The 25,521-nt window shown below is 43.7% G+C and overlaps 1 protein-coding gene across 1 annotated transcript in view; it reads right to left on the bottom strand.

Annotated features, from left to right (window-relative positions):
• The window catches only part of CSMD1 (CUB and Sushi multiple domains 1), a 1,871,580-nt gene that overhangs the window by 126,261 nt on the left and 1,719,798 nt on the right, over positions 1–25,521 (bottom strand). Inside the window, 7 exon segments of the mRNA XM_072775779.1 lie at positions 961–1,149; positions 7,367–7,513; positions 11,725–11,913; positions 18,841–18,954; positions 20,012–20,092; positions 20,612–20,757; positions 22,529–22,706. Coding sequence (XP_072631880.1) covers positions 961–1,149; positions 7,367–7,513; positions 11,725–11,913; positions 18,841–18,954; positions 20,012–20,092; positions 20,612–20,757; positions 22,529–22,706 — 1,044 coding nt within the window.

Genomic DNA, 25,521 nt, shown 5'->3' on the forward strand with positions numbered 1-25,521 from the left:
TTGACAGAGTAACAGGACATGGAAAGAAAATGAGAATCGCTTCTTCTTTAGAAAGAGAAAGTCCTCTTCTTTTACAGAGCAGAATCACCATTCCTAATGAAAGAAGCTACTGGATATTTGTGTTTGTCTTATATTTAAGAAGAATTTCTGGAGCTAGAACATAAATAATGCAAGCTAAGCATCTGATTAACTTCTTATGGCTAAAAATATATAGTTAGTGTGATAAATATCCATTATTGTCTCAGAGAGCAGTACCAGAAAACCTAATATCTATGAAAAAAGAGGAAAAAAGGAAGCCAATATGAGGCTCCATTCATAAATCATAATTAGCTTTCAAAGACCAATATATTTTATTACGAATATAAATCCCGATAAGACAAAACTATGAAAATTTCATGACTCCAAAGCCTTCAATTAAAATTAAAATGCCTTATTTGAAAATTTGATTCTTATGCATATGACAGATAAAAATAGCAAAAAAAGTATGAAATATTGAAATCAACTTTAACGAGCCCTAGATTTAAATGACCCAAAGAACATGAAATATGTAGCAGATGGCTCAAAGAATGAGTTTTTAATCTAAATTTTAAAAAGGGGGTTTTAGTAAATTGATTTTTTAATTAATGCAACTGTCAAGAAAAATTCTTTTGACTCTGAATCGAATAACATATTTTTTACTTCAAAATGCAATACAAGGAAATATTAGCATAACTCTACCCGGCATCTAGTGAATGTCCAACCATCCCCTGAATTCAGGCTATAAAGCTAAATCAAGCCTAGTGTAAATGTCAGAAATGTTTGCATGGCCAGTGGAAAGTTTAATTTGTACTTTTATAAACCCACATTCAATTTTTCCTTACCTTTTACCCATCGCCACCGCTTCAGTAATTCTCAATATGTGATTAAATTAAGAACAATAAATTTAATTCAAGTTTGGGGATGAAAAAGCACGTTTCTTACCCTGACAGAGTGGGGCAAGAGAATCCCATTGGTACATGCCGCTTGGGCTCCGTCTACACGTTGCGTTGCTGGAGCCAATCATTCGATATCCAGGCTTGCAAAAGTAATGCACTTTACTTCCGACTGCTCCGGTGGTCCTATTTAAAATACCACCATTCTTCGGGGTGTGGGTCAAGCTGCAGTAAGGAGCTATGGGTACGAAGACATACAGACACGAATCAATAAACAGAGACTGTCGCAGGTCCCTCGGTCAGAGTGATATAAACAGTGTTTAAATTGTGTTAAACAGTGTTTAATTGTGTGAAATCAGCACCAATATGTAAACCTGTTCTAAAAAGCATCCCCAAAGACCGAAGGCTGGCAAGGATCTGGAGCAAGGGGCACTCTCGCTCATTGCTGGTCAGAATGCAAAATGGTGCAGCCACGTTGGAAGGCAGTGGCCTTTTCTTATAAAACTAAACATGCTCCCACCCTACGATCCAGCAGTCACACTCCTTGGTATTTGCTCAAAGGCCTTAAAAATGTCCACAAGGGAGGAAATAAAAAACAAACAAAAACCCTGCACATGCACAGCGGCTCCATTCATAATTGCTCCAGCGTGGCAGCAATCAAGATGCCCTCCAGTAGGTGAAGGAGAAATAAACAAAGGTCCACCCAGAAGGTGGAATATTCTTCAGCATCAAAAAGAAATGAGCCCTCAAGCCATGAAAAGAAATGGTGGAACCTTAAATGCGTGTTACTAAGTGAAAGTAGTTGTTCTGAAAAGGCTACGGACTGTATGATTCCAACCATATGGCATTCTGGAAAAGGCAAAACAATACAGATGCTAAAAATATCAGTGGTTGCCCAGGGTCAAAGGGGACAAGCAGGTGGAGCACAGGGGGTACTTGGGGCAGGGGCACTGCTCCGTGATACCATAATGATGGATACGTGTCATCACACATTTGTGCAAACCACAGAATGTACAACCCCAATGACCCTGATGTAAGCCACAGGTGCTGGGTGATGATGGCATGTCCACGTAGGTTCACCGATTATAACAAATGCGCCACGTGGTGGAGATGCTAGTAGTAGGGGAGGCTGTGCATGGGGTGGGGCAGGCAGGGGGCACAGGAGAAATCTCTGTATCTTTTCCTCACTTTTCTTGTGAACTTAAAACTACTCTGAAAAAATAAAGTAAAAACAAAAACAATAACAAAAACAAAACCCAACAAACCCATAAAGCATCCCAAGACTCTGGAGCCAAGGTCTAATCTCTTATTTTGAAGTTTATTCATTTTTAAGATTTAATTTAATTTTATTTTATTTTTTGACAGAGAGAGAGAGCACAAGCGGGGGGGCGGGCGAGGAGAAGGGGAAGAGGAGAAGCAGACACCCTGCTGAGCAGGGCGCTGACATGGGGCTGGGTCCCAGGACCCCGGGATCATGACCTGAGTCAATGGCAGATGCTTCACCAACTGAGCCACCCGGGTGCCTCTTGAAGGTTAAATTACACACAATTGTTACTCGTTGTGAAAGCAGATCTCAACTTTCCAACTAAAATATTATAAGAGAATACATGGAAGCGTCAGAGTGAACTCCTTCACTCAGCCCCGTAAGGCTTACCCACCTAAATAAGCGGATCGACCACCAGAATAAGAAATGGTGGAGGTACAGCTCTGGGGACTTATTTGAAACAAAACAATTCTGAATACTGAAAAAGGAAAGTATTATTAAAATGGAGAAAATAGAAGATTATAACATTTTGTGATTAAAGCCATTAACTTTTTCCTTCCTCTGTTGCTAAGTGGGTCTGTGAATTGCACAGTGATGTAAGATGTGTAGCTTCTTTTCAACATACGGGACTTGAATAAGATCTGAAGAAAATGCACCACTCCAGGTCAATAAAAATCGCACAATAGCTTTAATCATTGTCTCTGTAGGAACTTTTTAAAATTGAAGATGGGCATTTGTTAAAAATAACACAGTCCTACGTACACAGCACACAACGCTCTGATGGCTAAAGGCTCTGCATGTTATTTGCACATTTAGAGAAACACATTTTATTCTTACAGTCTCATTGCAGCAAACAGTCCTACGAACTCCTTTTAGATGAATTAAAACAATAAAGGAAGTTGTGAAGTACTAGAAATGTGTGTTTCCTTTTGGAAGAGGAGTTTTAAGTGTGCTGCTTCCCCATGGGGGTCCGTATACAAAGAGCACACGTACAGGTCTAAATGCTTGATGTTGAACTTCTCCTTAGAAATAAGTTCAGAAGAAACGTTTTGAAGGTTCCATATCATAGCATTGCCCAGAAGCAAAGTCTATGTGTGTGGCCTTGGCTGTCAACCATGCTCCTGCAAGGAGCATCCTCAGAGAATATTCTCAGCTGGGTGATCTTCTGAAATACCGCTGCAATTCTTTTTTAAAGGACTGATTTTTATTAAGTTAAAATTCACTATCATGAAGAAAAATCTCACAGAGGAAGACACAGACATGGCCAACGTGCACATGAGAAAATGCTCCGTATCACTTGCCATCAGGGAAATACAAATCAAAACCACCATGAGATCCCACCTCACACCAGTGAGAATGGGGAACATTAACAAGGCAGGAAACCACAAATGTTGGAGAGGATGCGGAGAAAGGGGAACCTTCCGGCACTGTTGAGAATGTGACCTGGTGCAGCCACTCTGGAAAACTGTGTGGAGGTTCCTCAAAGAGCTAAAAATAGACCTGCCCTACGACCCAGCAATTGCACTGTTGCGGATTTACCTCAAAGATACAGATGCAGTGAAACGCCGGGACACCTGCACCCCGATGTTTCTAGCAGCAATGGCCACAATAGCCAAACTGTGGAAGGAGCCTCGGTGTCCATCGAAAGATGATGGATAAAGAAGACGTGGTTTATGTAAACAATGGAATATTCCTCAGCCATTAGAAACGACAAATACCCACCATTTGCTTCAACGTGGATGGAACTGGAGGGTATATGCTGAGTGAAGTAAGTCAATCAGAGGACAAACAGTGTATGCTCTCATTCATTTGGGGAATATAAATAATAGTGAAAGGGAATATAAGGGAAGGGAGAAGAAATGTGTGGGAAATATCAGAAAGGGAGACAGAACATAAAGACTCCTAACTCTGGGAAACGAACTGGGGGTGGTGGAAGGGGAGCAGGGTGGGGGGTGGGGGTGAGTGGGTGATGGGCACTGAGGGGGACACTTGATGGGATGAGCACTGGGTGTTATTCTGTATGTTGGTAAATTGAACACCAATAAAAATTATTTTATTAAAAAATAAATAAATAAATAAAATAAAATAAAATAAATCTTAAAAAAAAATTCACTATCATTACGAGAAACTTCCAATTCACTGCCCCATCAGCTGTGCCGTCTTCTATGTCCTTGTTCTAGACCAAATTTTGTAAGTTTTGAATGAGCAAAAATATTTATTTTAGGGAAGGAATGAGTATACTCAAGCATCTTGGCTACCAACTGTTAAAACAAAAAGATAATTTATAGGAAGGAGTAGGCTGTAGATCCTGCTCTAAAGGTAGAGAGAAGATTAAGCCTGTAACGGCCCCGGAGGGACACAGAGAGACCACATAATTCATTCCACATCACCTGGGATTTTTTTCTTTTTTATATTTTATTTATTTATTCATGAGAGACACACAGAGACAGAGGCAGAGACACAGGCAGAGGGAGAAGCAGGCTCCATGCAGGGACCCCGACGTGGGACTTGATCCTAGATCCTGGGATCATGCCCTGGGTCAAGGTGGTGCTAAACCACTGAGCCACCCGGGCTGCCCCACCTGGGATTTTTGTCATAGTTTAATCTGTTATGGGATATAACGTGCAGGATTGTTTTACCCTGTTGAGTCTGGTAACTGTCCATTTTCTCTCCTATTTGTTAGTCTTTTTCTACCACCAGGGTTTCAAGACACTTCTTCTCTCCTAACTCACCTAGAATGAGATATGGAGGAGGCCAGGGGGTGAACTAGAGGCCTGAGAACAAAAGGGAAAGGTTAGAGCACGCGGCCCCACCTAGACAGGTTTGCTGGCCATGGTAAGAAATAAGAGGACCAACGCTCAGTCCTCCAACTGCTGGTTGTGTCTTGGGAAAGCAGGGAGGCGTCCACTCTGGGAGAAGACTGGCCAGTCAGAGATTCTGGAATTTCTGGATGTATATCTGACCAATCTGTAGCTTTCACTGTCCCAGTGAAGCTCACTCACTTCATTTAGTATCGAAGGACCATTACTAACTCTGCGTTCACCTGTACTGCGTCGTCTAGAATCAGCTTTGGACAGCACTTGCTTTGTGTCTTTTGCTTTCAGCTTCAAATCATGTTCATCAATTATATCAATCCCATGTCCGGATGACCAGTATTTCATACACGTGGGACAAGCAGGGGTGTAAGATACGACATGTGGTCATATTACAGGCTCGAGCCCCCTTGCCCACACTGCTTTATAACAGAGACGTGTTCATTTAATCACTGCGCTAAAACCACTGGTGATGAACTCCTAGCAGAGGTCACCGAATCACTGGATTTTAAATGAAAATCTGTTAAAAGATAGATGCATCCACTGACAAAACAAACATTTATAGCCGTCTCTGAAGTTCTCCAATTTCCTACTCTCCCAACACAGTTTAACAAAGAGAATCTTCTTGTTTTATAATGAACTAAAATTCAAGGTATAATCATATCACCAGGCTACTAGGTTATTTGCTGAAGATAGGAGGAGATGAATTAGGTTCACCGCGATTTCCCCTGCAATGTCCAGTTTTGCACGTTGGACATAAATTCAAACAATTCTAAAGGTCTCAATATTTATTTCAAATCAAGGAACGTGATGAACACAAAGCCAATCATTGCCCTAATACTCTCCTAGCTCAGTCTAAGGGAAACTGTTTGATCCGTGAGCTCTTTGTTAATAAGCATTTTGAATAACTGCTTTGAGAGAAGGGGAGAGAAACGAAGGTCTGGGTATTTTATTAGACTTTACCAAGAAAGAATGACCAGATTTCATGCCCACTGTCTACACATCAGGAGCCTTTTCAAAACCTTGAAACCTTTTAATATTTCATGATGTCTACCAACCGGAGAGTTGAAATCTTATTCTTAAAACCACTATGGGGATCCCTGGGTGGTTCAGTGGTTAAGTGTCTGCCTTAGGCTCAGGGTGTGATCCTGGAGACCCGGGATCGAGTCCCACGTCGGGCTCCCTGCATGGAGCCTGCTTCTCCCTCTGCCTGTGTCTCTGCCTCTCTCTCTCTCTCTCTCTCTCTGTGTGTGTGTGTCTCTCATGAATAAATAAATAAAATCTTTAAAAAAAAAACTATACTTTTTGCTGCTCCTCCTCAGAATGTTCCTCACCGCTGACCACATAAAACACCAACATAGGAATCCGCAATCCCCTGTTAGCTATTGCTCAGTTAAATGTAGCCAATGGGCATCTTCCTTAGGGAAACGTATCTCAGTTATCACCATGGGAAATCGCTGAGTGAGATGCTGAGAAAAGCATAGATTTTTTTCTTAGTTAATTAACATATCTGAGGAATTTAAATTGTCTACTGTTTCTGTAGGACAGTGTAAACCTTAGGTGTGGGTCAGGTCATATTGGCAAATGTACACAGGATCTAATGTACATAGATATATTGACCGGTTTAATTAATATAAGTAACACTGGCAGAGAATAATTAAGATATATGGGGAGAGGACAAATGTTCAGAGGAAATATACATATGTAAACCCATATTAATTTTCTATGTGTTGGGGCACCTGGGTGGCTCAGCGGTTGAGAGTCGGCCTAGGGCTCCGGGTGTGATCCCAGGGTTCTGGGATCGAGTCCCTCACCGGGCTCCCTGCAGGGAGCCTGCTTCTCCCTCTGCCTGTGTCTTTGTCTCTCCCTGTGTCTCTCATGAATAAATAAAATCTTAAAAAAATGTATGTGTCTATACATATATGTATACATATATGTAGCCTACAAATAGAGGCATTCAGATAATCAATAAAAATACATACTATTTATTAGTAGTAAGAGGTTATCACTTACAAATCTAATAGCAATACAAATATCTCTTCCTGTTTGTTTCCTTAGCATTTAAACCTACTTTCAAATCAGTATATATTAGTTAATCTTTTAGAGGAAATGGTTTTGTTTACCCTATGTCAACTCAAAGTTTTATGATTTTAGTAATGATTTTTAGAATATTGCTCAACAAATGATTTCTTTTACCTGCTACAGTTTGGAGATTCCTCATTCAGAATAATTTCACATGATGTTATTTCTATGGGAGTTAATTACTCATCTTTGGAAATTAGGTTTATATTATAAATCTCTCTCAATTTTTTTTTATTTACCGCAGATCTCTTGTATTAAAAATGTTTTTATGCTAAATCTAAACCCCACTTACTTACCTGTATATCGAATCTTGAATCCTTTTTTACTGGTTGCATGATCAGTGGACCAGCGGAGATATAACTGATTACTCCTGCTCGTAAAATTGGATTGTTCAGTGTGGTTTCCGCTTAAGACCACTAGCAGAGGACTCTGACCAGAAGAACCTAAACAAAACAGAAAAACAAACAAAAAGTTCAAATATGAGCTAGCACCTATGAAATGCAGACCACGGTTAGCTTTTTATTAAGTTTAGGAGTCTAAATGCACATTACTTACTTACTTCAAAGGAAACAGAGTTCCAAATGAATAAAACAAAAAATATATTCCCTAATTAAAAAAAAACAATCAAAAAATAATAACCAATCAAAATAATCTCTCATTGTTAACACACACTAAGTAGATCCCATGAACCTTACCTGTAAAATAGGAGCTATTAAAATAAATGAGATTTATTTATCATCATTAGTATGGACAATCTTGTAAGCATATGGGGAATTACAGACTTTCATGTGATACTGGTAGAAGAATAAATTAGTAAAATAACTGTGGAGAGCAATTCTGTAATGTCCAATAAAACTGAGGGTCCATGATATTTCTATAAACTTCAGCACATGTGCGCTAGTGTTATTTTTATAGCCAAAAGTTTCCTCCAGCATTGTCTCAGCATAGCAAAACCTAGATCTTAAGTAGCATTTTGACATCTTAGAAAATAATTACAAGTGCCATGAAAAGGAATTCTATGCACATTTAAAATTAATGAGCTAGATAAACACTTACTGGCATAGGCGATTCTTAAAACAGCATATTGATGACTGAAGAAATCTAACTGCAGTTAAATATGATAGCGATTGTGTAAAAATTCAAAGGTGTGCCATATATAAATTATGTGTATGTGTGCGTAGGTAGGACATGGTATAACTGGAGATGCACAGTTACATGATAGACAGACAGATGGACAGAGGTAGAGAAGGAACCATAGAACATGTGCAAGCGTGACCCACCACCCTGTCCCCTTCAGTACTATTTCCTTCTAGGAGAGGCGCACATGGTATAGGATATAAGTGGAGTCCCTGAATTTCTCTGTGCTCCCTGCCTCTTAAAAAACAAAACAAAACAAAACAAACAAAAAAACAAAAACAAAAAAAACAGAGCCCATGGTAAATTTGACAAAAACCCTAAAATTCATTACATCAAGTAATGAGTCCACATCGGTATTTTTAAATTTTTTCACCTTTTGGTACATTTGAAATTTTTTAAAATTCAAGTCACAAAGTCAAAATCTAAAATATAGTTAATAGAAGCAAGTGCAGCATACAGTCAGCTAACATGACTCTTGGCTCCATGACTCGATGTCACTTCCTGGGAGGAATTGCTTTCCTGAGTACAGAAGCTGCATTTGCACTTCCTGGGCGTCGGCTACAACAGCCTCTGCTGGAGAACTCAGCGCCACCTCCTAGTCTGACATCTGGGTGGCTTTTCTACATCATGCAGGTCAGTCCCAGGGAGCACATTATGGGTGGGAGAATGTGGTCCTCACTGCCAGATGTTATCAGGGTATGAGACTAGCTTCGAGAGTTGTATGTAGGATTTTTATTCATGCAAAGGAACCAGGAAACCACAACTTCACTTTTTGTGTAACCCCCAATGAGAGTGGTTAAAATTATTTAAAAATAAGAAAAAATGCCTGTTCTGGCCAGAATTGTTGTCCTGCAAATGCATATGTTACAGGTCAGTATCTAGGAGTGTGTCTATACCTGGAGGTGAGGTCTTTAAAGAGGTCATTAAAGTCAGCTGAGGACCCTGGAATGAACCCTAATCTAGTAGAACTGGAGACCCTGCACAGAGAAGAGATCAGGACACGGACACACACCAAGGGGCGGAGGGGACATGAGGACAGATGGTACCCACACGCCAGGGAGAGGGGCCTTGGAGAAACCAGCCCTGCCCACACTTGCGTCCTGGACTTCCTGTCTCCAGGACTGGGAGGAAACACGTTTCTGTTGCCTCAGCCCCTCCGTGTTGTCACTTTGGGATGGCAACCCTAGTCAACGAATTCAAAAAACTAGTACATTGGGGATGAACCAGGCAATGTTGAGTTTCACCGGAGCAAAGTAGGATCAGATAAGATGCTACTTCCCAGTTTCCTGGAAGATGTCCCATACAAGGACGACCATATTTTATGATTAAAGAAGACTAATGTGTTTTGTGTGCTGGTTTTCCGTTGTGTCTAAAGAGATACTATCTATTCTAAAATAAAATACCAGTCGGAAATTAACCTGCATTTATGAAGTTTTACGGTATCACTTCTCGTGACAGTACTCAAGAGGAGAGCTTCAGGTGTTCTTAATCCAGCAACTAATTCTTCATCACTCTCCATCTGTTCTCTTTGCATAACATGTAAACAGCTTCGGCAAGGACTCGAAGGACTTTGAAAATACACATCCAGCTCAGCACGTGTACAATACAGAGCCACTGTGGAGCCTCTTGCCCCAGCATGGACACTATTAAGCATTTTACAAGTGAACGCCACAATCTTTATGTCGACACCTTTCTCAGTTGAGTTCTATTATGATTTTATGTATTTATGTATGTATGTATGTATGTATTTATTTATTTATTTAAATTGAGGAATATCCACTTCTGGAGCTTCAGACAGAAATGTACTCCTGGGATAATAAAGTCTAAAATCAGTATTTTCAACGCGTCTTTTTTTTTTTTTTTTTTTTCCGACTCATTAGCTGAGTTGGAACCACTATCTTACGGAACAGAGAGAGGTGAGATAAACATGACACTCGATGCAAGAAAAATGCTAACACTTGATAAAATATTCATATAAAACTCTGCCCTTTAATTTTATAGACAAATCTTTGAGACTAGAACAAAGCTAACCATGGATCTCTGGTAATTTTAACAGCATCTGCTTTGATATTTCTCTCTGTTATCTGCTTTGTGGTTTGTAATGGGTGTGACCCACCCATATTTTTGGGGGATCAAACAAGCACTTAGGAAAAAATACTGGTAATGACTGCTCCTGCAATTGGAAGCAGAGAAAACACTGTTAGCTAAATTCCAATTCAACTATGGTCACACAAGGGAACGTGGACAGATTTAAAGTAATTATGTAAATATATTTCATTACATACAGCATGGATAGGAATATGCATACACACACGCACATTCCCACAAGCAGGCTCCTCACCTACTTTATTCTTATATGTCACCTAATTGACCTCAGAATTGAGTTTATCTGGTTTCTCATTGACGTAAGAATTCCATTTTTGTGCTTGGCTAATAAATTACGTCTTTCCATCCTAAAGACCACAGAAGAGGTCTTCCGTAGCCCATGCTTGTTTAACATACACTTGAAAAAAACACTCTGAAAATGAAAATACTGCTGTTTCTACATATGTAAGCGTGAATTTATTTCCAATTTACTAGCTCATGATCTTAGGAAATACATAAACTGATTCATGCGGTGTCTACCCATATGAACAACTTGACTATTAGGATTCTTCAAGGAAGTAGAGGGCATAGACACACACACAGAATCAATTACAGTAATTTTTTTTCTGAGCTGATTGTTATTTTACTGAACTCGGTGATGAGTCCATCAAAACATGCAAAAGCCTAGTTATTATGTACGGCCATAATTGTATCTTGGTCTAATTTTCTGGGCTATGATAATGCTTCTATACAAAGAAAAATATTACCATCATCTCCATTTCAAATTGATAATTCAACCACATGCTACTTTTAAGAATGTCATTGTTATATTAATAAATTCATTAGAAATGTGTAAAAATGTGTAAGACTAGAGTTGAAAACAGTATTAACATTGGGTAAGTGCATTGTACTTTTTTTTAAAAAAATCATTTTTTTTAAATCAGACATTAAAGAATTCTGTAGCATTTATCATTTAGAAATCTCTGGGAGCCACTATTTTTATATAGTTCTAGCAAAATAATTGTTTAAATTGCTTAAAGTACCTTTAGCTCTCTTAAGTTTCCTAAAATATCTTCTAAATCAATAGAATACTTAGAGAGAAAGGAAGAGCTGGATGAGGTCATCTATTGTAAATCCCCACATGAAAGAATTAAATAATGCTTCAAGTAAATTCAGGACATTTTCAGAGTGCATCACTAGTATATTAATCGCTTAAAAGTCGAAACATTAACAAAAGTATGTTCATGTTCCACAGACTCTTGAGATGGCACAAGTGCAGGAATAATTCATTATCTGTTTGGGGGAGATAAAATTTAACTCAAGAGTATGTGAAAATCCTTGTGTAACAAAAACGTCACGATGGTGTTTTTATCACACTAGGTAAAGGTCATTGGTAGGTTAAAAAAGAATAAAAAAAGAAGAAGAAACTTACCATCAAATACTTCCAGTGCGTCAAATTGCTTTTCACTTTGGAATGTATCCACAAAGATGGTGATGTTATAGTTTGGTTCCACTCTAATACTCCACGAGCATGTCTGGGAGTTAAAATAGTTGCCTGGGTAACCTGGACTGAGGATGACTCCAGAAGACTCTGTCCGGACTTCATTTGCAGGGCATTGTGCTAATGAGGAAAATACCGGTAAAAGTTTTCCTTAACAAAATGAATCCAATTTCAATAGGAGAGTTTCTATTCCTGTTTCTATTCCTATTTTTAAGCCAACGATGGTGGTCGGGGACCAATCCTAATGAGCTATGGCCAAATTTAATACAGGGCACAAACAGAGCAGGAGAACAACAGTCAATAATAACGAGTAACATTTTAATACCATCTTATGATTTAAACAAGAATTATATACACACACGTGTGTGTGTGTGTGTGTGTGTGTGTGTGTATAATACATATGTCAATATAAGGGTCATTAGGTAGATACAAAGACACATAGATAGATCCCATTTACCTCTAAGGAAATGTAGGGTCAAAGAGATTAGGTCACTGACACAAGTGTGGGGTAGCCAAGTGTGATAAAGGTGCCAAATTGAAAAGAAACGTGGAACCTGAAAGTTTCCTCTATCTGGAAAAAGGTGGTGAAGCAACACAATTGCTTCACCAGCTGATGACCCTCTGCGTGTGAAGGGGGGACGTGCTGAGAGAGGAGTGATTACCATGTACCTTTCACTGTAGGAACTTTCTATGACTTTATTGCCCACACACCTTGACTTGGGGCAGGTGCATTACGGATTTGATCCTAGGATCTCATGTTTTCCCAATTCAGCTACCAAGTAAGACTTCACCTTCTCAATGCAATATTACAAAAACATTGTGCAACTACATACAGTAATAGATAAACTGTATTTATTTTTTGCCTTTGATTATGCTTTTAATTATATTTAGGATAGTTATTTTTGAACACTGGATGTTTAAAAATTGTTCAGGACCGTGATAAGAGATGAGTCAGAGACCTGGGCTGAAAGCCATATTGGATCTCTGGGTTGTTACAAGGTCAAGTAAGAGTAGTGATTTCTAAAGGATCAATTTATTATAATGAATTCTTTGTCAGTTTAGCATTACGAATGAATCATTAAGACAGAGTAGGGGGCACACCTGGGGGGCTCAGCAGTCGAGCATCTGCCTTTGGCTCAGGGCGTGACCCTGGGGTCCCAGGATTCCGGCTTCCTGCAGGGAGCCTGCTTCTCCCTCTGCCTGTGTCTCTGCCTTTCTCTGTGTCTCTCATGAATAAATACATAAATAAAATCTTAAAAAAAAAAGACTGTGCAGAGGGCACACTGACATACTTTTTCCCTCCTGCTTTCCTATTTTCTTTACTTAAGGCTTTCAAAATAAAACTGATCCACATAGGTATGAACACACAAAGGAAAATCACCAGTCTCCTAATTAGTAGTTTATTTCATTGATAATTTATCTTCCAGAAACAGTTTATTTATACAACTATCAAGAAAAAAATATATAATATATTGATAATGATTCAAAGGTAAACACAGATATAGCAAAACTATTTATAAAATTTTAAAGTTAAATGATCAGCTTTTCCTTCATGAAAAGGAGCTTTTGTTAGAGGAAATTGTGTCTTATTGGTTGAATTATCTCCTTTTAACTAATTACATTAAATTTACATTTATTAAATGCAACTAGTTAAATAACTTTATATTGATTAATTAAATTTATATTCTTACTACATATATTTTGATATAATTTCCCAAACAGGTGGGAAAAATTTATGCAATACATTTTAATTTAAGTAACTGTCTTATTAAAAGGCAATTTTGCCTTTTTTTTCTTTCATTTATCTTGGTGTTCTTATTCAGATGTACCTTAAAATTTAGAAAATGTTTATGCATGAGATCACCAAAGATGAATCATTTCACAGAGTCCTTTTAATAAAGAAGTATTTTAGGTAGATTTTTAAGAATATTTACAATGTTAATTAAAGGTAAGTTATATATAAAAAATAATAATTCAAGACAGTCAGACTAAAGCAATTTAGTTTAGAAAGTAATTTCCTCTGTGATGGTGCTAAGGTCACCCTGTAAAATATACTATGCCCTTTTAGAAATGAACATTTTGGCATTTTCTAAGAGAACACAATAAAAAAAAAAAAAAAAGATTTTCTATCTGGAGGCATTTGTGAGGGCCTGGGGTTGGAGAATCTCCACGGACCTGCTTTGACTTCGCAGTGAGAGTCAGAGCGTTCCTCTGCTCCGATGAGACCGGAGAGCAATAAAGCTACATGTCGGGTCATGATTACATAGACACATGTAAATGCTTTCCTTCGGGCTGAAGCAGTACAGGGGCCAAAGGTGTTTCAAGGCCTGGGATGGTCTGACCCCGCGCGTGCCTCCTCCTGAATAAAGGTGTCGCTGCCCCTGCACAGTTCATCCTGCTGTTATTACACATGGGAAGCCTTTAGCCCAAACCGCCTCCTTCTGATTTCATCACCACCACTATAGTTATTAGGCAACACTGGAACTCGGTGTCATCCAGAAACAGGAAACTGTCTGCTAAGTGGCTGGAAGCCACCTGGAGAGCGGACAGGGTTTGAGAGCTGTGAGTGGTGATAAATCACAAGCACAATCATAAGCACAGTTATTTTTATTCCCTCCATTTTCCTCAATATGCTGCTTCTGATGCTTAGAGAAGATTCAATGAAAATATGTGACATTCTTTGTTTCCTTTTGCTTATAACACTTAATATTTTTTCCAGACCTATGCATTGTTTTAAAATGCACTTGGGTATGTCTCCCTGGGAGCGAGCGTGTTTTTGATTCCTTTGTTTCTCTTGCTCCTTCCTAGGTGCCTACTCCTTCCTGTCCCTTGCTGTAAACCTGTTGCCAGGAGCAACGCCCACCCACAGTGGGAAACGTTCAGAGACTGTGGGCTTTCCACGGGCCCAGCCCGGCTGTGCGCGTTTCTCCATCAGCACTCACAGTGTAAACACACCCTATCTCCGCGGGGGACACTGGCTACCTCCCACTATGGGGAGCATCTGTGTGAGGTTCCCATCAGGCACCTCGGAAAGAAAGGGCCTCTCTGAGACATTCACCTGAGTTCTGAATCACCACACCTCTGCATGAGTTATTCCCTTAGCTTATTTTTGAAGAAACATTAAATGTGAGGCTTAAAAATTATTCAATGCAGCTTGCAGGGCTTCGGCAGAAGCAGTGCAGTCAAACATTAGTTCATATTAATAATTAAAATGAATTCTTATAAGCATCCATAGGTCCCGGAGAATTGGGAAAGAGAACTCTATGAACAAGTGGGAAAGCCGTCACCTGAAGCCCTTGAGGTGGGTATTATGGTCACGCCTGAGCTTTCCATGAAATGCTCATTATCTGAAGGGCACTGGTTGTCTCCAGTGTTCACTGACAACATATGTTTCCATGTTTTAGGTTGAATATTTTAAAAACCACTGATGGATCTGCACTGTCCACAGGCTGAAGCTACCTGATACTGGAGACCTTTTTACTTTTTAAGATGTATTTATTTATTTGAGAGCGAGGGAGGGAGCTTGAGAGAGCATGAGCAGAGTATGGGGAGGGGCAGGGGAGAGAGAATCTTAGGCAGACTCGCCACTGAGCCCAGACCCCACGTAGGGCTCAATCCCAAGACCTGAAATCATGACCTGAGATGAAATCAAGAGTCAGATGATTAATCAATGGAGCCTTCCAGGTGCCCCTGAAGACCTTTAAAAGTTGGCCCACTTTTTAGGTTTCCATCCACTTAATGCGTCTTCCCCAAACACACCCTAAGAGCAGAGTGGTAGGAGTCGTCTCGTCTTTCCTGGACACTCCACATGACCTTTCTTGTCACAGAACTTTGTCACTGCTTCTCTTTACTTTTTGAAGTGCTCCTCTTTCCTTAACACGAGGAAAGTCACTTCTGGGACATTCTTCTAGCATAAAATATACTTGGCCTCTGTCCCGTGTTCCTGGCAGAGGTTCTAAAACATTTGGAATCTCCTGCATATTGAAAGTATTTTTGTCCTGAGGAGCCCCTTCGAATTACACCTGAGTTTAGCTAATAAGGTGACTCGGAGTGGGGCCCTCGGTAGCCCCACTCAGGATGGGGCTGGTCACCAGAAAGCCCCAGTGATGGAAATTCCTGCTCCACTCACAGACCTCTGGTGAAGCAGTGGGTTCAAAGAGGGACAAGGGGTGAGATTAGCTCAATGAACATTCTTATAGCCCAATTCCAGGGTGCAGAAGCTCCAGTGCTGAGACCCCTTCCAGGCCCTGAACCCTGCACCTCTTCATCTGACTGCTCACTAGTACCCTTCATATAATAAAGGATACAGAATACAATTCTAACCACCAAGGATATAACTGGTAAATGTAAGTCAATGTTCCCGTAGGTTATGTGAGCCATTATTACGTAGGATAAAACCCAAAGAAGCGATTGTGAGGACTTCTTATCTATAGCAGGTCAGTCAGGAGCACAGGTGACAACCTGGATTTGTGACTGGCCTCTCGAAGGGGGAGCTGTCTTTTAGGACTGAGCCCTTAACCTGTGGGGGCCGGACACTGTGTCCACATAGACAGTGTCAGAATTGATTTCGACCATAGGGCACTCAGCCAGTGTTCAGAGAGGAGGAGAGAATCACTTGGTGGTGCTGGAAAATATTCCAGACCCTCACTGTGTTTTCTAAGATGAGCATCCAACGAGGTATTATTTATCTGCATAGGATGCTAACTTTCAAGGAACGATTTGCTCCCACTCTTCCTAAGGAACAATCAATCACCCTAAGAGTGGTCATAATTTTCAAAGAAGACCTTAGTAGGACTCATAACTCACACAATTTCCCACCAATAATTTATTGGGGGATTGTACACTCCTTCCCCTTGAGCCCTACCGAATAATAGAAAGACTGTCATTAAATGCTTATGTGATAAGAGACATCCAAGCCCCCATTTCCTTTTTTAAAATAATGTATTTAGGGAATGACAGCTAAGATAACTCTCGGTTTGTTTTAAGCATATTTACTCGTGAATTGAAAGAGAAGCAAACTGCGTTATCCTTTGTAGTAATTGCTCCGCGTACAGTAGGACGTGGGAGCCTCTGGCCTGAGGACAGAGAATGTGTCTTGTTAACTGAGTCTTCCTTGAACCATGTGTGAGGCCGAGTGATTTAGAGAACGGTGCTCAGGTTGTGCTGATTTACTCTGTTCCTGGACTGTCGTGAATTAATTTCATTTAAATAAAAATGAGGTTAACCTTAGGATAGCCAACATAATAAAGTATTTTTCTCCTTTCTGGAGTAGCATGTTAAATAAATACGTAAGCCTTTCCCCACTCAGCAGCTAAGGCCTCCTTGCTTGAAGTCATCGATGCGGAGAAACATAAAGACTGTTGGTTGAAATTAAATGTGCCCCAAATATGTGAAGGTTTACCCCCATTAATTTGTATCTAAAATGGAAAAGGATGAACATTTCATAACCCCTCGCACCTTGAGAAAAAAAAAAAAATCCACCGTAGGTGGGTGTTGCTGATGTAACATGGTCCCAACGCACTGATTTTTCTAAGAAAGTAATGACTCAGTCTCCTGACTCAGCACCACGAGCGGTGCCCCAAGTTGAAGTGAGGGAGGGGTGAGGCAGAGTGTCCGTGACCCCGCAACTACGTGGGTCCTGAGCGGGTAAAGCAGACAGCGAGCCAAAGAGGGCGCGCTCCCGAGAGGACCGTCTTTGCCCGCACCCACCGGCTCTCCCCAGGGGTATGATTTGAAAGCAGTTTTTCTTAGAATTAGCCTGAGTTATTATGGTTATTTAAAACTACTTCTTTCCTGATTTCCTTCAGATGTTGAAAATTGTCTCCCTCCCCCTGGATGACTAGGGTTCCCTCTCATTCAAAATGAGCAAGCACAAAGGAAGCGCACATTCTAAAAGAATCAATCCCCGGGTGCCAGCACTTGTAAAATCAATACTAGTGCAATACAAAGAAAGTTGCCTCTTACTAGGGCAGATAATTAACATTACAAAACATTAGGATAATTCATTTAATAGTCTCTGCATCTTTACCAAAATCCCATAAATAAGGCAAATTAACCATCCTCCTTACAGACGGAGCCCAAGGGATTAATGATTTACCTGTGGTCACTTGCTGGGAATCTAGAGTCACTGGGTCTTCTATGCCTAAATTTTGAGCCCTTTTAGGGGCTTCGTTATCCCCAATGAATGATAATATTTAAATTCCTTGAAAGCGCAAAGGTCCCATTCTTTAAATGAATTGAATGTTTATTGTGATTTTGAAGTCACAAAATAAAAACTATTCTAATTTGTAAGACTTTTTGATTGGCCAAACCATGACACATGTGACTTACATAGAGCCATTTTAGCTTATTTATATTTTTTCCTACCAATACTACTTGAGAGTGGAGCATTTCAAATATTTTTAAGTGATCTAATTATACTCCAATCAGTGGACTCAATAGATTCAAATCTTGCGCTATTTTATGATTTCTGTTATTCCAATGCTCTATTTATTTTAAAGATAACTGAATATATGGAATGTGTGTATCTTCTTGTATGCAACATATGTGCATTTCAATGTTTATGAATTTTACAGGAAATATAGTAAACTAGATAATTTTATGCATATTAAAATATTTAGAGGGAATCATAGTGATACCTGTGATTTGCCTTGAAGTGCTTCAAAAGTAACAATTAATGGATGGATAGAAAGATAACAGACACATGACCAAGGATGTCTATAGTTCATTAACGGTGGAACCTATGTAGTAGGTAGTCAGATTTTTATTTCTAGATTATTTCAACTTTGCCTTATGTTTGAAAATTTTCTGACAAACTTGGGGAAAGAAAAAAACAAGACCTTTTCTATGATATGCTTTTGATTCGTCTTTTAGAGATAGCTAAAAGAGAAAGGTAATTAGATAGTTGTGTTCGCAGGTAGTTTTAGTGGCAAGGAGGTCATAACACAGTGACTGAGGCCGGAGCCATCCAAGAAAGGCCTAGACCCACAAGAGCCATCCGGTTTCCCCTGCTGAACGAGTCCGTGTGCAGAACCAGGTGGCGCGTACCTTCACAGGTGGGGAGGGAGCCTTCGAACTGCAGCTGGGCGCTGAGCTTGCAGGTCAGCGTGTCTGTCCCAGACAATGTGAACCCGGGGTGGCACTGGTACTTCACAAAATCCCCTGCAAGAGTCAAACCCAACACGCCTGGGAATTAGTATGTTTCCATGACACACACAGCGTGTGAACCTTTTAAACATATAGATGGCGACTTAACGAATCAAGTCAGTGAACAGAGGTATTCCTCCTTAGCCTGTCCAATCAAATGGTGCCATTTTCACTTCTTCGGTTATAAAAATGCTGTCCTGATATCAGCAGAGGCTGCATGGAGGGCTTTTTCAAAGACTGGTGTGTCTACGTTTGCACCCCTTCCCACCGCAATTACGATTGAAAAAAAAAAAAAAAAGAAAGAAAGTGAACTGGGGTTGCTTGGGATTCAAGGATGTAGAGGAGAATGGCTTTAATGCATCCAGAGAGGGCTAACCCGTGACCTTGGCCTAATTAGCACCATGTTCCCATTAACTGAGCCATTATGAGTAGAGCAGAAATTGGATCACGTGGTTTGACCAGTGGTCTGAAACATGGGGTGAGAACAGGGTGTTGGATTCGTAGCCGAGACAGAGAAATCCTGGGTCACAGCAATTAGACCACAAGCATATGCCACGGCTGGTTTCCTAATGTGACCTGATGATTATTTAATGAAATATGCCATTAATATAGGATGATGAAGCACCATTTCTAAATATTATCATTAAATATACTCACCAATTACATCCCAGTTTCAATGAAAGGTCAAAGTTAGAATCATCGTTATCTAAGCTACAAATGATGAAGCCCTTCTAGGGCATGAACATGCTTTTCTAACTGAACACAAATAACTAAATCTGTCACTGGAAACTTTATTTAGAAGAAAAAATACAAACTAGCAAATGCAGGTGGGGACATGTTCCAAAGGACAAAAGCAAGACTCAAATGGCCAAAAGGAGGTGAGGGAAGAAAAACACATTTATTTGATACATGACCTGTACGTCGGACTCCCCAGCAATGCTCTGGGATATTTCCGACAAATACTCATCTACTCATCTGAGTAACTACTGCGGTGAGGGGTGGGTGTGTTAAAAAAAAAAAAAAAGAAAAAAGATGGGGCGAGCTGGTGATATTGTAACAAAGAACTCATTACCTATTTCAAAATCCTCATCCTCAGTAAGCATTTCTGCCTGTGGAACTGCCGGGGGAGGTTGGCATTTCTTGAGCTGAAATGCTAAATGGTTTATGGGATAAACAAAAACAAAAAAACCACAATTACATTTGCTGAATAAACAAAATTATAACAACAACAACAAAAAAAAACAGAAAAGAAAGCACCCCTCTCCTGTTGTTTCAATGCCCCGGTGTGCTGCAGGATCTACGTCTGCTTTGGGACGTTCTCTAGCTACCAGGACTATCTCACGTTGAAGCACACATGAAGCCGAAGGGGCTTGACCTCGTTTCGAGATTCTGGAAGGGAAACGGTTCCCCCACAGCCTGGTGCCAGGTCCATGCTGGCATTCGATGGGCCCCCCACCCCTCATGCTGAGGGCACCCACGGGGGTGGGTCCCCCGAGATGGAAGGGACTGCTGGTCTTTTCTCCAAATGATTGATTTTCAAAATCAATCAGGGGCTCGAGCAGGGGTCCAGGGAACGTGGAAGCTCGGCCGGGCCGGAGGTCACGTCCACACCGCCGGCCGCGAAGCCCGAGGGAGCGCGCCCACTTAGTGCGTGGGGTGAAAACGCACTGACCGTGGAAATTGAGGACGAAGAAGCCTCCGTTGGAGAAGTCGCTGTGGAACTTGAGCAGGACCTGGTTGGTGGAGCTGTACGCCGTCTCCAGGGCCGTGTTGCCGCTGAAGACGCCCAGCTGAGGGGAATTCTGGTCGGGCCCGTCCCTAGAAGGCAGGGCACTTTGAGGGCACAGCCCCTCCTCTTCCGCAGGAGGCTTTCTCCAGGCCCGAGCGGACACGCGGACAGCAGGTGCGCACCTGGCCCTGCGCCCCGGCCACGGGCGGGTTACCGGATGCAGCAGCCCCCCAAAGCCAGGGAGGCCTGAACACACACTCAGCGGACTGCTGTGCTTTGCACAAAGTGAGCAAAGTATGAGTGACGCGTGGACACTGCCTGGACACGTGGCAATGTCTAATGTGCCAAGGTTGGCCGGACGCTGCGGTGTCTGTCCTGCCCGTGTCGTGGCGCCCCACAGGCGGCCCTGCTCATCGCGAAGAGCCCACGGCAGCCGCCGGCCCCACAGTCGGGCCGCCCCAGGCCCGGGGCCTCGCCCTGCTGCGCTTCTGAAGGGACTGTCCCCACCCGGGGCCCCTCCCGGGCTGTCCTGCTGCCCTCGGGAGGGGGAACCAGCTGCTCAGGGATAGGGGTTGCAGGCCCGTGGACGTGAGTCCCCCAGCTCACTAACTGTCCCAGAGGGTAGCAGGACGAAGCCTCCCCGGGGTAGCCTGACTCACCAGGGAAGGGACGCCTTGAGGGCAAGTGCCACTTCCCGGGGGGGGGGGGGTGAGGCCTGCAGGCGCTGCAGCCCCCGTGGCCCGCGGGGACCCTGTGGACACAGCTGTGCCTCCACGGCTCCCGTGTGGGGAGGGACCCCACAGTCCCGGGGCAGCCGCCCTTCCTGCCCTGCCCCACCTGGGCGTCAGTAAAGCCACCAATTTGCACCGAAGGTGGCTGAGAGTTGTCTTGGTCATGGGCTCCGGGCCACCCCCACTCAGCTCGCCCAGGTTCCCAAATGGCATCCCGAGTCCCTTTAGTACCTCAAGTCCCCTTCACCCTCCGGTGCCGTCCAGCACAAGAGACAGGCCCCCGCCTCCCACAAGGCGCTTCTCACAGAGCCGGCCCTTTCCCAAGCCTCAGGGCGGCCCGGGGCCCCTGGAACTGAGCCCGGCCTCCTCCTGGGCCTGCTCCCTGACCCCACAGGACCCACACCTCGGGTCACCCTGGTCCCTGGCTTCCCGGGTCTTCCAGCCTCCAGGACGACCCCCAGCGCCCCGCACACCCCGCGCCCCATCAGTCTGGTGCAGCCCATCCTGCTCCCCAGCCTGCCTCGAGCTCCTCATCACCCGCACAGCCCCAGTGGGCAGCCCCAGTGCCCCCTCCACAGCACTGCATGCACCTGCCACCCAATCCCAGGGTCCCCGTGAGCTCTCACGTCCCAAAGCAGAGAGGAGAGGGCTGTTGCCACCGACGCGGAGCTGTAGCCAAGGGCCACACGGGGACCTGCCCAAGGCCGCGGGGCTCCCAGGAGCAGAACCAGAACCCAGGTCCCCAGCCCGCTTGCGCCCCACACGCCACGTTTGCGGAGGCTGAGGGGCGGAGGGCTGTGCGCGATTCCCTCCTCCACATTCCTACGGGCACTGAGCTCTCATCGTGCAAGGGATCCTAACACACCTTCCTTTTGGAAAAACCACATCAAAAAACGTAAAGTGAGATTATCTTGGAATAATCTATAACCAGAGTCCTCCTGAATTTATCGACCGTGTTACAGGACATCTATGCTCTCCGTCGCCGGATGCGGTCGGTAAATCTCATTTCCGATATCCACCCAAAAAAGCGCATTTCTTAATATGTCGTGTGACACAAGAGCCCGCGGAAGGGGCGGCGGGGACCGCCTGTCCCCACGACGGATGGGCCTATGGGCAGAGGCGCTCCTACCAGACAGCGATGTAGTCGTTGACCGCCTCCGTCTGCAGCAAGGTGAAGTTGATGTAGACGCCGTGGCCAGGAGGGACCGTGATAAGCCAGACGCAGTCCTTCAGGATCGGGTACTCATCTGGAAACCCGGGCGAATAAATAGTACCGTTCTGGGACGTGACGTTATATCCGCAAGGAGCTGAGAAGGAAGCAAAGGCGGTGAAGCCCTAGCAGCCAGCTTTAGGAAGGACACGGCTATAGAACATTTCTAAGTCTCTGAAGTCCCTAAAAAAGTTTTTTTTAATCTTCAAATTTAGATTTATTAAGACATTCAGCTATGTCTGTCAGTCTACATCCAAATTTGCTACTAAAAATAAAATAGTCACATCCCCCATTAGGAATATCGAGTCTGAAAAACACTTTTTTTTGAGCCAAGCCTATTGTATAAATAAACGACTAGTTTCTTTTCATATCAAAATTCCCACAAAATATTACATTCCCCCCTCCCCAGTTCTACCTGTTGCCATGATGAATGTAAAACTTTAAATGTGACACGTCCTTGTCAAAGAAAAGGTGCAAAGTCTATTAACAGCTTTAAAAGTGGGATTTGCAGAGTGTGATCATACACGTATGTACCCATTCCCTAAGTGCAGAGATTGCCATGATTTAACACTGTTTTGATTCAGTTGCAAGAATTTAACATTACACAGGATAAAAAAAATACACTTAGGGCCTTTATCAGTGCCCCAAAGCCCTTCCCGCTTTGGTCTCCTACCCTAATGTGGACAAAATCTTCCTTATAAGAAATAATTGTGAATTATTTCTCGGTAACTACTTGGTCAAAGTAACACCCCCAACGTCTTAAATTCTTAGAAGAATCACACTTCTAAACTAAGCTATCTAAGTTCCACTTAATGCGTTCTCCAAACACCTCGGGATAAAGTCATTCCCATATAATTAAGAAAAAAAAAAAGGCCCTCACTTAATCACTCCGTTATTTTCTGCGACCGAGCTGATAATCCATTGCGCTATGTGATACGAGGGATTACGGGGAAATTACCCATAAGTATATAATGGAAACTTTTTTTGTTGTTTTTGTTTTAGGCGAGATTTCCAAGACCCATTTCAACAGCCTAAAAGAGCGGCATCCACTGGAGTCCACTTGCCTAAGACAAAAATATTATCAATCCCTGGCAGGCGTCTGCCTGCAGAAATGAGCCAGGCCAGGTGAGTGGGGTTTTACTGAAGCACCTCCACGTCTCACCAGCGTCCAACGCTGCGCAGACTCACGATCCCTAACCCGCCGGTTTATTTGACTTAATGACCTGGTGTTCCCCGTTACCATGGCGATTACTCTGTCTTCTCTACGGACAAAGGAAGTTGACCCTACGTTAGCAGAACAACCGGAGCTGCAGTGTCACGTTCAGAGGGCGGGTCAACACATCAAAGTCATAAGCGGCCGGGCTTTTTAATCAACCCAAATCTGACGGATGTGGTTTCGGACGCCAGATGCCGGAGTCTTCTGAGGCTTTCAAAGATGCGTCCCGGGGGGTGTTGGGTGTGGGTGCAGGGAACACGGCCAGAGTGCGGCGTCGTCGGAAAGAGAAACCGACGCTTCAGTGCCAAATAATGAGTGACGGCGGGCTGTGGGCAGCCCAGGGACCGGGCAATGCAGGGTAAACCAGGCTGCGTCCAGCCCGAGCTTTGCATGAATCCCCTGGGAGAAGGGGCCGTGGAGAACGTCCCACAAGTTCTATGGGTGAGCCTCCATCAGTGAGGTGTGGGGCCGGCCGAACCTGGCTTGTTAACCAGCCACGCAGAGCACGGGGACACCCACGGGCCGTCGCCGTCACAGTGGGCTACCCGGCGGCCCCGGAGCTGTGAGACCTCCTCCTCCCACCCCGCTGCCACGGGGAGCAGAGCCATTTCTTCCAAACCCGACTGAGACGCGACCTCCGCCCTAAAGGCGGCTCGTCTGTCCGTCCACCGTGTGGCCGTAGCCGCCGCCAGCTGTTCTCCAGCACTAGACGGTCGGCGGCCACAGGTCACGGATGGCGTTCCCTTGCACGGCCACCCACACCCACTCTCACAAGTCCTCCATGCCTCGCTCAGGTCACCCTAAAGTAGAAACCGCAAATAACCGATGAGCTGACAATGAGTAGGACGGTCGCCACCGGATAGTTTAGTCCTGGGCGTCCTGAAGCGGGCGGCCGGCCGGCCTTACGCGCACCTGAGGTCGTTCGCTGGGAACCGACTTGTAACCTGCCATCGCCCAGACTCCCTGCACTTTGACTTTCCAGGTTGGAGCTTGTAGCCATGCGACCCCGTCGTGCACCGGGGAGCACCCTTCCCACAGTGCCAACACGCAACAGAACAAGCAAAAGGACTGAGTCCATCTCTTCGAGAGCAAAAGAAACCGCACGGGGATTTCTGCGGGAGGACGCCTCGCGGGCTTCTGAGGTTCTCTGTGTCGCTCGCGGTAGGACCCCGGGCAAGCTAGGGATCCGAGCCGGGGTCTGCGCGTGACACCCAGGTCACAGGTCCACCACTCACTGACCCAAGGAGTCTTCGATGAGAGTCTATCACATCCCGGGATGTGCAGGGTGAGAGCAAGACACCCAGCTGGGGACGCGGAGTGCAGGGGCGCTGGTGGGGGACCCAGCAAGGACTACGTGGAGTCAACTGCTGTGGACACGATGAGGGAACAAATGAACAGCGCTCGTCACGCGAGCTAATACGACCCCATTAGTGCACAACGTGTGCAACCACCCTTCGCCACCGCCCCCGACCTGTCACCCCAGGGAAGGCTTTTCCCTCACTGCAGTGGCCCCACGGGCACCGTTAGATTTCCCGGTCGGGGGGCCTGGATGAGTGCGGACACAGCAGATGTGCTGTGACTCAGCACGTCCTGGGTCTGGCTGCTCAGTGTCTCCTGGGGGTGAGGCTAAGTGCACCCTGAGGTGTGGATCAACTGGGAAGCCGCTGCGGGGAGCAACCTGGGACTGGATCCCCTA

This window comes from Canis lupus, chromosome 15, assembly GCF_048164855.1.
Source record: "Canis lupus baileyi chromosome 15, mCanLup2.hap1, whole genome shotgun sequence".
In the NCBI taxonomy this organism is placed as follows: domain Eukaryota; kingdom Metazoa; phylum Chordata; class Mammalia; order Carnivora; family Canidae; genus Canis; species Canis lupus.